The following is a 15,807-nucleotide window of genomic DNA, read 5'->3' as shown; positions in this document are numbered from 1 at the left end:
GTTTTGGGGCTATCCAAACCTTGCACTTTTATGGCAATGCTAACTAAAACATTACATGACATGAGTACATATCAAATAAATGCAAGAACATTCAGGACAGAGAAATACACAAATAAACAATACAACAGGACATTTCGACATGCTAACCACAGAATAAAAACAAACACGTAAAACACCATAGGACAGCTCACAAAACAGCAAAACAGAACCACGAAAAGGCAAAAGTAGTATACCGCTATTCAATAGTCATAACTTGATAGAGCATAAACAATTCCTGGTAACAAACTAAAACTCAGGGAAACACGTCACCTATAAGAAGAAACCAACAGAACAAAGCTTGATTTAATAAAAAATAAAATGAATGCTTTATTTGTAATTTAATATAACAATAGAAGCTAAATGATAACATTGTAGATGGTAAAATTACGAATCATTTTTTTCAATGAAATGGAAGATTTAAAATGATATTACAATTATGTTTTTACAATAAAAAAACACAAGACCTGCTTGTGTTTTGTATACACAATAATCGTATCAAGACATAATGATAGCTATGCAGATGAAAGTATTATCCATATATATATATATTTTAATTTTAACAACAATTGTGCAAACAAACCATTAGACATTTGAATAAAAACAGGATAGCTGGTAAGATATTCGCATTCTAACATACATCATAGTCACTTTACTAAAATAAATGTTATGGAAATGTATTATTGTTTTAAATGAAGATACATTTACTGTAAAAATCACTGTATCGCAAATATCGTCAAACCGAGGCAATTGAATAACCAATTCATGATGGCCACACAATTTTATTAAAGAATAACTTCTCATCTTTTAGGACTGTGTCATTAAATACATCTTTTTGATATTTTCTTGTGTGCGATCTTAAAAAGATAAAAAAAAAAACTAGTCCAGGGCAAGATGCTACAAAAACCACGCATGCATTCGTATATCATTATTATTGTCACCACATCATATCAAAATATTTGGTTAAGTATATAAAATCCATATCATAAATATATTAAAAAGTTCACAACAATAAATTACGTAACATGAGATAAACTTTCGATTTTGTTGTTTTACAAGGTACCAACATTGATCATAAAACAAAAATACACAAAAACAACCAGTGAAGAGAATACATTTTTTTAACATAAATACACGTGAAACTGCATTAAACTTTGGTTTTTATTTGTCCATGTACAAGAAATACATCTTACATGTACTGATGATTGATTGGATGCTGTTTTATAGAGGTCAAAAGACAATATGCAATGATTAAATTTTAAATTTTAAATAGAATGACCCAATAACATTTCAACTTAAGTATTTTTTCATTTGAATAAAAGAGGAATTTTGAAAATGTATGTCGTATCCTTTTGCCCTAAATTAATGACTCCAATGATTGAAAATTCTTAGGAAAAGTTCCAGCCCGAAACATTTGACCAATATTAAAATGTTTGACATACGTCGTTACCATGTCAGTCCAAATGCCTGATACACAAGTAATTAGAATAATGAAAATGTAGTTGGACGGACAAATTTTCAAGTAGTGTCAGTTTTAATGTTCTATAAACGAATTCTTATTGAAAACTCTCAACGCAATGCAAGCAATGCTATAACATGCCAACACTTGACTAAATGACCGATTATTTTGCTATTATGCATTGTATTTGACACTTATGATACGTTTATTTTCGGATGTTTTGACAAACAATGTATATACGACGTTAAAACATAAAGGTTTCCAGTGGTAATTCACCTATTATAATATTCCAAATACATTATTATAAGAAACATTTCAGTTATGATATGTGAAACAAAATATGCACTAAGAGTACATCAAAATATAGAAATCATTCAATGTTTAATGAAGAATGCATTTGAAAACAAGTTAGCACCAATATATTTCTTCTCTGTCTTCAGGTTTAGAGAAGACTCCACTGGAAAGTTTTTGACAATATGTTGCTTATCTTTGGGATATGTTGAAGTGCTCTTAAAGTGTTCTGGTTAACAAACTAAAATAAATAAATAAACATCATTAATGTACAATAAACTCAAAACATATCCAATTCGAAAAGTTTTGTAATGCCTTTGGATCAATTTAAGCTGAAACTGATTTTCCTTTTGAATCAACGATGTTAACCAATCCAATGTTTGATAGGGTTCACACTGCTATAATCTTCAACTTTACAGTACAAAGTTTTTGATTTTGGCGAACTTTATTGTCCTAATGTGTTGTGTTTTTCATGATGTGGTATATCCTACTTTTATATATGAGTATGTGTACCCGATTGTTTGTCCTCTTATTTGATTTCAATTTTAGCCAGCTTCATAGTCACCACTTTTCAGTTGACATGAACTATCATTGATATGCTATTTATTTGTAAATAACGGTTTTATTAAATATTGGATTATTTGAAACACTTATGGTATTTTTACTCACATGGATAGATTGCCAAAACACTTTTTGTTACAGTATTTTTGAGATTTAGGTTGTAATGCTCTTTGTGTTTGATTTTTCCTTACACTAATGAGTTTTATGAAGACGAAACGCACGTCTGGCTCATGAAATTATAAGCATGAAGTCTGGCATATCTGTTCATTATTTTTTTTAGATTTTTTAATGTGTGCACAACATAAGTACTGAACCAGTAAAATAAACCATACTAACCTCTTTAATCAAATCTTAATCTGCTCTTCATACACAGACAAGAGAAATAAAATCAATGCTCCAATAAGTATTCCTATGTTGTTGTAGATCATACCAACAATTTTGGTTGAATTACTTCCAATATGACCATTTATCAACTCGGGGAGCTGCAAAAAAAAAAAAAGCACGTAAAAACATATTAAACATTACAGAAAAAGAATACATATATGACATAGACTCTTTTAAAGAATTTAAAGAAAACAAAAATATATTACAAAGGCAATAAACAAATTATTTTTCGTGTCTTTAACAATAATGAATATTAACAACATGAGACAAAGATAATACTCAATGCCCTTAATCAACTGAATATATATCAAGTTGGACTTAAAAAATAGATAAAACACACTTAATTTATGTCAAATATATGGGCTTTGCTACAGAAATTCAGAATTTGTTCACATGTTTAGATCATGAGGTTTATCATGCTGTAAATCCACTTATATATTGTTACGCTCCATACAAAGAATTCGTAATGTATACTTTTATAAGACTCCATCGTTGGTTACCTACTCATTGACGTTTAACTCCAGTATATGTTTTTGTTATCACTGCAGATACTTATTGCTTTTAAAAAGTTGAAAGATACATACCATATCAACTAAAGATATGTACAAGAAAAGTCCCCCAGTAAAAGCAAATATCCATTGTCTTATAGACTCGTCAGTTGAAACTGCCAGCCCAACATACAATCCAATAAACGCCGTTAATGCTGATAAAAAGTTCAATAACATTGCCTTCTTTATACTCAATCCACTTTTCAACAAAATAGCAAAGTCACCTGAAACAGATTTTAATTATAACAATAAAAGGAGGTATAAGGTTAATATTAAGTGTTTACAATTTACACAAAACTAAGACCATGTTTTTCACTAACTTTTATCTTATATTATTTTCAGCGGGGTTTGGGTGTGGTCTTTCTGGAATGCATCGACGTAATCAATGTGTTTTAATGATAAAGAACACTATGATAATCATATTACAAATTCTTAGTTTTAGTAAGTTAAAAGTAAAATAACCCTCCCAAAAAAGCTAAACTCACAAGAAAAATTCAAAACGGAAAGCCCCTCATCAATCACAAAATATAAAGCTCAAATACATCAAACGAATGGATAACAACTGTTACATTCCTAACTATGTATCTACTTAGGTACAAAGTGGTGTATCTACCTGTTTTTTTAGCTAGCTAAACCTCTCACTTGTTTTACAGACGCATCAAATTTCATTATTTCAGCATTTTTGTGTGAACAAAAAAAACATCAGAATGTTTTCTCCTGCAATAAATATATATAATATGTTCATGATTTTTTTTAAAATTTTAAATTAGCACAAACATCTAACAATCAATACCTAGTTCGTGTGGCAATTCATGGCAAAAGACAGTTATGCTGGTAGCAATTCCGACTGCACTGCCTTGAGTGAAGGCAGCTCCTATGGCAAGACCATCAGCAAAATTATGAATACCATCTCCAATTAACACCATCAAAGATAATGATGATAGACCTGCAAATATAAAAGTAAACAAACTATGAATGCTGTTCATTTCCTATTTTGATATTTCAAACAGTACATGAATTTATATTAATAACGAAGTGTATTGCCGTAAGTTTTCTCAATTGCTATTAGTTTTTTCGCCACTTTGTTAACAGTATATAAAACCAGATTACAAGGCTGATCCAGCAGGAGGATATCATTCTCATGAATTGTACCCTTGTTTTGTATAAGGTAATGACTTTGCAATGATTATCGATTTTCAAAGGCAAATGTGTCTTAACAATTTGGTTCTCCTTTAATTTTTGTCGATTCCACTTGTACTATCTGAGTAATAACCTTGGTAAGCGACTAAAGTCAAATTTCGATTTTTTATTATAACTAATAGATTATCCCCCTCATTATAGATTGTATAACTTGTTTGGTTATATAAAAAGTAAAACCACAAAAATTCTGAACTTAGAGGAAAAGCAATTCGGAACGTCCATAATCACATGGCAAAATCAAATAACAAAACGCATCAAAAACGAATGGACAAGAACTGTCATATTCATGACTTGGTAGAGACATTTTCAAATGTAGAAAATGGTGGATTTAACCTGGTTCTATAGCGCTAATCCTCCCAATATGTTTATGTTAGTTTCTTTCAATATGAACATTATTGAACATTTTGTATTTATAACATTTTTAACATTCTAACAATAATAACATTTACCTTTGTTACTAAATTCTGTTTCAAACTGTAGAGAATTATTCATATCATTCTGACTGTTATACAAGTCTTTTTTGGATTCCGTCACGTGACCATTACCATTTGGCATCTGAAAGAATTTTATTAATACGTTACACTCCTTCATTCTATGTAACAAAGGGCGTTGAAAACGTCAACAGCAATAAAAAAGCAAAGTGTCACAAATTCCTATACTAGTATTGTAACGCTTCATTTTAGGCGTTTTTGTCTTGAAAATATTGTTTGATATAGATATTTAATACACAAATGCAGAGTTGTCAAAGATATAAAGCTTATGATAAAAAATATATACTATTCAGTTTTCAATGTCTGATGAAAATAATATTGAAATTATATGATCTTTGAATACTAGCATAAGTTTTTCTGTATTTTATGTAGAGGAAATTCATTGTTAATTTGATATTTTATAGTGTGTCTTTCTATGTTATGATGTTAAACTATTGTTTCAGAAATGGGTTTAGTACTATTAAAACATTTAATCCGGTTGCAATTGTGTGCACCTGTCCTAAGTCAGGAATCTGATGTTCAGCGGTTGTCGTCTGTTTATGTGGTTCATAAATGTTTCTTGTTTCTCGTTTTTATATAGATTAGACCGTTGGTTTTCCCGTTTGAATGGTTTTAAACTAGTTATTTTTGGGGCCCTTTAGAGCTTGCAAAAGCTCCGTGTTGAAGACCGTACCTTGAAATAATAGGTTGCTTTATAAATTGTTACTTTGGATGAAAGGTTATCTCATTGGCACTCATATCACATCTTCCTATATCTATATAAAGAAGATATTCCTATTAGATTTTTTGTCTACTTATTATTTTTAATATTATGTGAAAAAGACAAGGACTCAAATTGTTGTAGTATCTTACATTAAGATCTAATTCATATTGTAGATGTGAATGTCCATGTGCGGAGTTTGGATTTTTTCTGTAGAACGACATCACTAACTCCAGCAAATAAAATCCATATATTCCTGTAATAAATAGAAAGAATAATGTCATATACTTAAATGAATGCGTAAATAGTTATCATAGGTACCAGGCTTATAATCTAGTACGCCAGACGCGCGTTAACATTTAGATAAAAAAACAAATCAAAAAATTAATTTGAAAAATTCTAATGTTATTATTTGTGAAGTTAAATACTCATAATATAAGTATAATCTGAAGAATAACTGCCAATAGGCCAACATGGTCCGATTTTACTCTCACATTCCCATATCCAGTGGTCAGGAAAGAAACCGAATTCCCTGTTATGGATTAATAACATTAGGTTGACATCACTGCTGTGCTGAAGGACTGCAAATTCAACAGGATATTACATCTACTAGTTTGATGACAATATTGGTATTATATGGATATTGCTAACACTGTGGCATTATTGTTTTATACTTTATAAGTGATATTTCTTTAATATTGAGACCTAGTAATTTTTTTTGTTAGTAAAAACCCGTGTTTAGGGTTGGTTTAAGTTTTGACTTTCTTTCTTTATTGTTATTTTTGATTTTTTAATCCACTTATTTAGTGTTTTTATATATTTCGTATAGACGTCCTTTGGCGCCTTTTCAGTCCTCAACGAATCATCAATATTTTTTTTTCAACACAACTAATTGAAAATGCATTTCTGAAATACACATATGATGTATAAAAACATGTTTGGTGTTACGAAGAACATAACTACTCAAAATATTTCATCAAAGCAATTTGCTATCATAACCGACATACACATAAAAAGTATCCGGTTTAAATCATGACAAAATATAATATAAACATAAATTGTATATCAAAAATAGCTTGTCCTTTGACAGCAATCTATTCATGTAAAGTAATTTTGGATAGCTGACAAAATATGTCACTTTCAGGATGTCTATTGTGTAAGTGAATTAGGTAAATACCATAAGAAGATAAACTCATTAAAACATGAACACGAAACAGCTTGTCCGTAAGGTAGATAAAATTGATGAGAACAGGTGCATTGGACCAGCACTGATCGTGAATTTTATTTACCTCATTGATCTTTGGCCGCTAAACGTGCGGTGGCAATATCGCATGCGTTTTCGTTAATAACATGTTTAATAAAATCTAATTCGGACTAGAATAAAATGTTTCATATGACAGCTGACAAAAAAGACGATGACCTAAAGTTGTTCACATCCAAGTCATTTTAGCTCTGGTAGATAGTTCCCTACCACATCCCATTTTATTTAATTTTATAGTCTCATCGGACTAATGTTATTTTATAACTCTTTGTTACTCCGTGCTAACATGCCGTTAGGGACCTTTTAATATCACTTACAGTTTCTAATTATTATTCTTGAATAAAGCAGTTGGTTGATTTTCTAATATTTTAACGTAGTCTTTTCTTACTTTATGAGTTTTATACAAAGTATACGTTTTCATTTGTTAAAGAGCAACGACTCTTAACTGAAGATATCCGCTCGCAAATTGTGGTCCTGGATGGAAAGTTTTTCTTTTGTCAATCATATCTCTATTGCAATTTGAAAGTGAAGCTTATTTAAATGGTTTTGGAACAAGGTTCTCCAAAATTAAAAGATATCAAAGCATTTGTGAATTCTTATTTCATTTATTAGATGTTTGTCAAAGAAAAACGTCAATACACATATAAATCCGTAACGTCCTGATACACAGGCGACAGACGTTTTTAGAAAAAAGTTGGCATATTATTATTAGGATTTGATTTAAAAAAAAAAGATTCGAACAATACAATAAGGATATTCAATCTCATATGTCGAATACAAAACGACAATGCCATAGAAAACTGATTAAAGACAAACGTCTTGCTATTAAAAAAGTAGTTAGTAAGTAAATGATTCATTATATAGTGACATGTGTAAAGTAAACATGTATAAATGTGTACAAGATAAAGATAAAATAAACGATATATGAAAATATATAACCCAATGAACAATAAGTCACCACAAATAATAAAAATATCACGTTTTTGCTGAACACAAATTGTTCATGTGTGTACCTTTCTGTTGATTAGCGTTACATATGTTAAAAATATATTTGTAGGTAATACATTAACATGATTAAGTAACACATTATGTTTTCCTCTTATAAATGTTATTTGAGCACTTATCATCAAAGTGCAATAATTATTTAACATTTGAAAAGCTAAATGGTCATGCTTTTCAGTATGTAAAATGTATTTTTGTACTTTTGCGTTGTTCTGATTGGAGTTTTGAATGTCATCAAATGGTAAATGATGAATGGCTGAATTGAACAAACACAAGTGCTAAAAGGCAATACATGAATTTTGAATAATCTGACAACATTTTATCAAAGTCGGTTTTATGTCTTTTGACCAGCGGTATACTACTGTTGCCTTTAAGAAAATTGATGCTCTATTTCGTAATGATCTTTTATAAAAATACAAACGCAATAATATCCTTACTTTAAACACTTTAAGTTCACACTACTATACATCATGTTCCATTAAATGATCGACCATGTTCCATTAAATGATCGACCATCGGACAATTAACCCTGACTTTTGTAAAAAAAAAAAAAAGTTGGTTCACGTATTTTGATAAAGGTAATGAAATTTCTTACATTGTAATTGGTGATTGCCATTTTACAATTAACACAGTCGGTAAACTTGATTTGTTGTCATATGAAGCAGAATTCATAGACCTTATTAGGGAATAAATAGAAAATATCTTTCCAAGGTCTTCAAATTTAAGTGAGATTTAGTGAAAATGTAAAAAGTAAAATTACAAAAATCCTGAACTCCGAGGAAAATTCAAAAAGAAAAATCAAAAGCTGAAACATATCAAACGAATGAATACAACTGTCATATATTCATAAAAGCAACAGAAGAATACCGCTATTCGAAAGTCATAAATCGATTGAGCGAATAATCCAGGATACAAAATAAAACCGAAAGAAAAATAAAACTGCAGAGGAAAACAACGAAACTACAAAAACACTGAAGTGTAACAAAGAACAAACGAAAATGCAACACACAAGGAGAAACTAACTATAAAATAACAACTGTTATTTTCCTAACTTAATATTTTTCTTGAAATTTACACAAATAGACGACTATAAAATAGAATCCATGATAACAGTGACGACTTTAGTTTCATCAATGTCCACTTTCTATTTCCCAGTAGTTATATACCATTTATCAATCATATCACGATAACTTATTTAAATTGCGCGTGTCTTTCTTTAAATTATATTTCAAATGATTTCGAGGTCTTTAATAATACAAGAAAAGGCGTCTGATCTATTTCACAGTGTGTGTCTGATTCCCTGTCGTTACATATTGATAGAGTTTGGATTTGAATGTCAGTTAATACATGAATATCGATTTGAATGTCAGTCAATATATGCATATCATACACGTCAACGTTTATTCGGTTCAAGAACCCGGTTTTGGTGCATTTTTCGCTGGAGTTCATATCCAATCAAGATTCGATCACCAGTAATTTACTGTTCCCAAGAAGATGAAACTATGATTTGCTGTATAGTTTCTTCCTAAGATTGTCACACATAATAATCAACGAGATGTGTTTGAAGACGGTTTTGCCAGCATAAATCCTATTTGATTTCAAAATCATTAAACTTTGTAATTTCAGGGGAGCAGATTAAAAAAATTGGCAAATTAAAATCCAACACAATTTCTTTTAATGGCCAAGTTTTTTTTTAGATGGAAAGTTAAACTGTATAAATATCATTTGTAGAAACAACCTCCAATGCACTACTTAGCAATCTGTTAGTACTTTCAGAGGATATTATGTAACTTTGAATTTGAAAAACAGGTCAACATTTTACCATCAAATATCAAATAAAGTGTTGGGTAAGCCCTATCTGACAAAATCATGTTTATGTTTGACTTTATAATTGAAACTAGAAAAGTATATGATTCTAAATGACATTCTTTCAGAATCACTTTAGTAAATCATTTATCAATCAAAATGGGCACACTCAAATTTCTGGACATAATAGGTTGATTAGGGTAAGACTTTGATCATATTTTATCTACCACAACTTTACATAAAGTGAATGGTTTTTTTTCTTAATATAAAAAAAAAAAAATTATTACACAGATATATGACAGTTCAACATCATTGGACTGAAAGAGCCTAACAACATTTAAAATAAACGAAAGTGAACTAATTATTTTCCGTTTAAGAAAAAACAACGGCTTCATATTTACCTGCTAAGGCTGCTAATCCAAATCCTATATATTTCTCCATGAAATCATCTCCATGAGCATGTTCTTCTTCATTATGGCCATGGAGTCCAAATGCCTAAAAAAATACGAAATTTCTAATACATCTCGAACATGTATGGATGAACATAAATTGGGTATCAAATATCGTTACTTAAGAAAACTTCAAAAATGAAAACAGGGGCATTAAAATGGAAACAAAATGTACATGTTTTATACTATTTCACTTCTTGATAATAATTTGATCGATGTACCTGGAAGACATGAACAATTTTTGAATATGCTTCGTGTGTGTCCGTGGATTTGATGTATTTAACAGAATGAAATTAAAAGAAAGGGATATACAACATGTAACAGTACACATCTCTTTGCAGGAACAATATAAAATTGTAATTAATCTGACAATATGTATACAATTAACAATATTACATTAAGTGTTAAAAATATGTCATAGAGACAAAACATACTACATACCGTTGGTAAAAGATGAAGCAACGCATCTGTGGTCAATGTTCCGACAGCCAATCCTAGGAACAGGTTCATTACAGCACGGAAACAGGTCCTTGAACTTTTGGCTAATGGTATAACCAGGACGGCGAGCAAAGAACAAAGACAAATCAGAAATACTGCAAACGAGCCATAGCCATATCCTGGAATCAGAATAAAAGATTAGGTAAACAATTATTATTGAATTTGTCTATTTTGTCTATTATAACATTTAAAACAAATTTTGTTCAATCTTACTGTAGATTCTCTGTTGGATTGAGTTTTTTTTTACTTCGGCATTATCTTATATCACAGATAATTATTTTTTATGGTTTTTTATTATCTATATAAATGCGTTTTGTTTAAATATACTTTTTCACTTTTTTGGTCATTTGGAAAATGTTGTTTGTGCTGTATTTAGACCCTTTTACAACGAAATTTGTTTTACATGCACACGTATAAAAATTGCGGTTTTTATCCAACGCAATCATAAGCTTGAACGCAGTTTTCAATTTAGACTTGTATATATCTTGATATATATACTTTAGGTAATAGTTTTTCCCCAGAGAAAGCCAGTGACTTATATGATAATATAAATGTGTCCTGTCTTTATTGTTTCCTCGTTTGACCAGGCATGTTTTTAAAAGTATTTCATTTTAGTTTCTAAATTTTTGTTTGGTATCTTTAAGTATCTAGGTAGATTTTCCGTCTTAAGAATTTTATCAATCAATTTTTTCAAGACTGGAAAATTACAATATGAAATATAAGACCCCTTAAATTCTAATATCACGTGATAACAACTTACTTTCTGCATCACCAACTGTTTTTGTTACTGGAGAACTTGACAAACCAGAACAGGAACCCGATACTTGTTGATAAAGTAGAGATGGGCATAACTCCATAAACTTTTGTTTAGAAACTGTATTCCCGGTTTGTGAGTTGTAAATGGCAAGAAGCTGATTTGGAGAATAGCAGGTTTTCTGAAAAAAATCATTATTCATTATTGTTTGACATTAGTAAACTAGTATATCTGTCAATGATTTTTTTTTTTTTATCAAACTTTTTTTTTTTAAAACTGCACTATTTAGAAAAAAAAGAAAACAATAAATTAACTCAATTCACGTCTATATAGTGTATTTATAAATTAAAGTATATGGTAAAAGATTACAGACGCGCAGAGCAAAAAGCTTTGCCAGTACAAGAATTAAAGTGTTTATACCTGGGTGGTTGTTGTGGCTCTCTTTGACCTTCTATGTACCAGTGACTGATCAATTACGTTAGTCAAGTCTCGTTTTCGTCTGCTGTGCAAGTGATCGTCATGTGAATCTTCCATTCCAGTGGCAATTTTGAGGGTGACCATTAATTTTACGAATTCCTCTTTTGGAATGCTGTCATTAACGGCATCCATATAAGTGAGTAAATTATTCCTAAAATATGATTTTCTCGGGAAAATTCGACAGTCCTTCTGAATTCGGGCTCCTGTAGTAGAAATAATAGGAAATTTACAACCAAAACATGAAATCGACAAATAAATTTAAAAAAAATCTCTACTGAAAATTGCATTTGAATGATAAAATAAGAGGAGGAATTCGTTAAAAAACACACACAAAAATAATTATGAAATCATAAAAACGATTCCAACTTATTCAAAATAGAAAGGAATACAAAACCATAGCTCAGTTTAGCAGGGAAAAATATGAATATAGCAATTTAGAATTGTTCGAATTTCTAAAATTCCTACGTAATTTTTGTAATTCTTTCAAAATTTTGATAAAAAGCTTAAGTTAATACCTGTCATGAAATGATAGACCAATAACTGTGATATTTTATCCACAGTGTTGATATCAAGTACATCTTCTTCTGGATCCAAATCTAATTCATCAAATATTGTACCAGCACTCACACACTATCAATATAATAATAAGAGGAAATAATTATACCGGCACTCACACATTATAAATATAATAATAAGAGTAAATAATTATAAGAATAAAGAAAATATTGTACCGGCACTCACACACAATAAATATAATAATAAGAGTAAATAATTATAAGAATATAGAAAAATTTCTGACACACTATTTGCTATAAGATAGTTGTTTGGTAGTTCTGTTTAAGTTATGTCTGTTTCATTGATGTAATATAATTCATTTAGTGCATTACTGACGAATGAAATGAAATGCAATGCCTCTCCAGTGATGTTCAATCCAAATTTTTTAGAAAATTCAAAACCCAATACAAATATTGAACAGCTGATAAAATCAAAAAGGACCTAAAGTATATTAAATCTCCTAGCATTGACTTTCGGACACAAGATACAGCTTCGTGATCTTTCGTATACTGGAAATATTTTTAACACCTTTCCGCAAATATTTCCCAATATCGCTATTTTACGAATTCCTGCTTTGATCGTACTGACTGGCAAATTCAACCACTGCAACAAGTATGTTACCAAATTTCTCCACTCAATACCGGTAAAATTTTATATTTAAAGGACGAAATATATCGCTAGAAATTAAGGACGCATGTGCCGAAGTCAATGAAATTTACAACGTCGTCGTAAGTAAAATAGCGATAAACGTATTATCAATGGTCATCTAAACTCGATTGCTTTTCTCACTTTCGCCGTATCGTCTCAAGTGAGAAAAGTTGAGACGAACAACAAAAATCTATAATTATACATAAAGATATACAACACAGGATAATATGGTTTAACTCTTATACTTAATATTTTTTTAACCGTTACTCCATTGACAATTATTCTGGTCTTTCTTTTCCATAAACTTACCTTAGTCTTGATAACCTTGACTTCATCGTCGTCATCTTCATGACTATCATCGTGGTCGTCATGGTGGTCACTCTCGTCGCTTTCATGGGAATCATTATGATCAGAATCGTGACCATGAACGTTGGTCTTCATCGTTGTCGATTCTTCACTATCGGTATGATCGTCATCATGATCATCGATATGACCATGACTATCGCCACCATGACCATGATCATCTGTGACATGCTCTTCACTCTCGTGGCTGTCATCGTCATGTTTTTCTTCGTCAGATTCGTATTGGTCATCGATGTCCTCCAAAGCTTTTTGTAAGGCATTTGCTCTGATATTCTGCTGAGTTTGGCCTAGTGTATTGAATAATTGTCTCTTGTAATAGTCTATGTCTGGATTCACACTTGCATTTTGGTGGCAGAAATGATTTATATTCAATAAATGATAGGTTAAGATTATTGACAATTTGCCAAAATTTCCTTCCAGTAGATCTTCTCCCTCGTTTATTGCCAAAGCTTTGAAAATATCCCTACTTTGAAGACACTGAAAATAAAAATAAAATTTTTTAGCTGAAAAGCTCGATTTCTACAAAAACATATTAGAAACAACAGTGAACATATCTTAAAATTATGTTATGGAGTTTTTGTAATTACCAAAACATTGGCATAATACTTGAAAGAAATGACAACTGCAGTATGAAGAACCAACGTTCTATATTCCTATATACACCAACTTTTCGACCTTTATAGTCAAGTTAAGGTAGGTTGATGGTTTACCGCCATCTTGGATTGTACAATTACAGTACAAAATCGGTCTAGTTATTTGCCTAACTCTGCAAATTTAGACACAGATTTGCAATTCAATAGTTAGACTGCTTTTTCGATTTGAAGAAAAGTTGTTAATTAATCGTATTATTCAAAATATATTAACAAATATAAATTTTTTGGTTTTAAAATAAAAAAAGTTCAAACAAGCCATTTAAGGGGAGAAAACTCTTTTAGTACAAAATTTATACTGGGCTAATAGGGAATTTTTTTATTTTTACTTGTAGCAAGAAAATAAGTTCGGTGACACCATGTTTTCTTTTTATTTTCTTAAAACATATTATAAAACCTTTCTTCTCAAAATTTATTTCAAAATTCTATCTCATAGAATTTTTTTTATGAACACTAATGTGTTTTTTTATGAACAAACTAACCAAATTTTGGCAATTTTCAACGACTCATAGCTTGAAAAATAGCACGGTGACCCATACTTTTTACTAAAGTTTTGAAAAGAGCATAATAAAATCTTTATTTTGGCAAATTATAAAAAGATTCTGTCTCAAAAAATATATACTTGTGATCTACTTTAATAAGGTTAGGTGATTTTCTGATACTGATTTTTGTTTCATGTGATTGTATGTACCATTTGTTAGTACATTCAATGACACAAAATACGTCTCTGGTGCATTGGTCGATTTTAAAAGGGAGAAAATTGAAATCTCAAGATACCAGGTTCATGCTCACAAGCTGTCGTTTGTTAGAAACCTCACAAGTTGTTTTTGTTACAACTTAATAAATGTTTTGTCATTTAGATATGTTGGTGAAGATTGCCGATTTTTTATATTCACAATTATTGTTTATTCTCAATGCGATAATTATAAAGTTCATTACCAGTGAGAATTGGAAATCGTTTGAATCAGTGATATCAAATTCGACAAGTTTATTATTGTAATCTAAATTGAATAGCTAATTAATTTATGAGCCATAAAGTCCTTATTCTAACTAGTGTTTCTTCATTGATGACAAGCTCCTTTTAATCATCCCAATTGTAAAAAAAGGATTTGAATAAATTCAGCAGATAAAGTTGAGAATGGATATGGGGAATGAGTCAAGGAGACAACAACCCTACCAAAGAGCAACAAACCAAGGCCACCAATGGGTCTTCAAAAAAAATCTTAGTTTATTTATGTGTCGAAGTGCAGTGTGACGTTCATTTTCACTGAACTACTACACATTTGTGTTGTTGTTACATTTGGGTCGATGCCACTGTTGGAGGAGATTTATTTCCCCGAGGGTATCACAAGCCCAGTAGTCAGCACTTTATGCGCTGACATGAATTATCATTGATATGGTTATATTTATAAATTAACAAATGTTTACAAAATGTTGATTTTTTTTAAAATACTATATATAAGGCTTTTCTACCTCAGGCATAGATTATCTTAACTGTATTTAGCAAAACTTTTAGGAATTTTGGTCCTCAATGCTCTTAAACTTCGTACTTTATTTGGCATTTATAACTCTTTTTTTTATTCGAGCGTCACTGATGAGTCTTTTGTAGGCGAAACGCGCGTCTGGCGTATATAAAACATTTAGTCCTGGTATCTATGATGAGTTTATTTACTC

At 30.3% G+C, this 15,807-nt stretch overlaps 1 protein-coding gene across 3 annotated transcripts in view; it reads right to left on the bottom strand.

Moving 5' to 3' along the window:
* Positions 1–337: 337 nt before the first annotated feature.
* Positions 338–15,807, bottom strand: part of LOC134708218 (zinc transporter ZIP4-like) — a 30,354-nt gene continuing 14,884 nt past the window's right edge. For all 3 annotated transcript variants that reach the window (XM_063568595.1, XM_063568594.1, XM_063568593.1), the window contains exons 2-13: positions 13,430–13,960; positions 12,433–12,547; positions 11,861–12,120; positions 11,447–11,621; positions 10,630–10,805; positions 10,141–10,234; positions 5,823–5,926; positions 4,929–5,034; positions 4,073–4,225; positions 3,316–3,503; positions 2,684–2,829; positions 338–2,027 (exon numbers count right to left, since the gene is read on the bottom strand). In XM_063568595.1, the coding sequence (XP_063424665.1) occupies positions 2,692–2,829; positions 3,316–3,503; positions 4,073–4,225; positions 4,929–5,034; positions 5,823–5,926; positions 10,141–10,234; positions 10,630–10,805; positions 11,447–11,621; positions 11,861–12,120; positions 12,433–12,547; positions 13,430–13,960 (2,040 nt within the window). In that variant the 3' untranslated portion in view covers positions 338–2,027; positions 2,684–2,691. The remainder of the gene's footprint in view (positions 2,028–2,683; positions 2,830–3,315; positions 3,504–4,072; positions 4,226–4,928; positions 5,035–5,822; positions 5,927–10,140; positions 10,235–10,629; positions 10,806–11,446; positions 11,622–11,860; positions 12,121–12,432; positions 12,548–13,429; positions 13,961–15,807) is intronic.

Source organism: Mytilus trossulus, chromosome 2 (assembly GCF_036588685.1).
Source record: "Mytilus trossulus isolate FHL-02 chromosome 2, PNRI_Mtr1.1.1.hap1, whole genome shotgun sequence".
Classification (NCBI taxonomy): domain Eukaryota; kingdom Metazoa; phylum Mollusca; class Bivalvia; order Mytilida; family Mytilidae; genus Mytilus; species Mytilus trossulus.
This window is presented reverse-complemented; position numbering and strand designations above follow the sequence as displayed.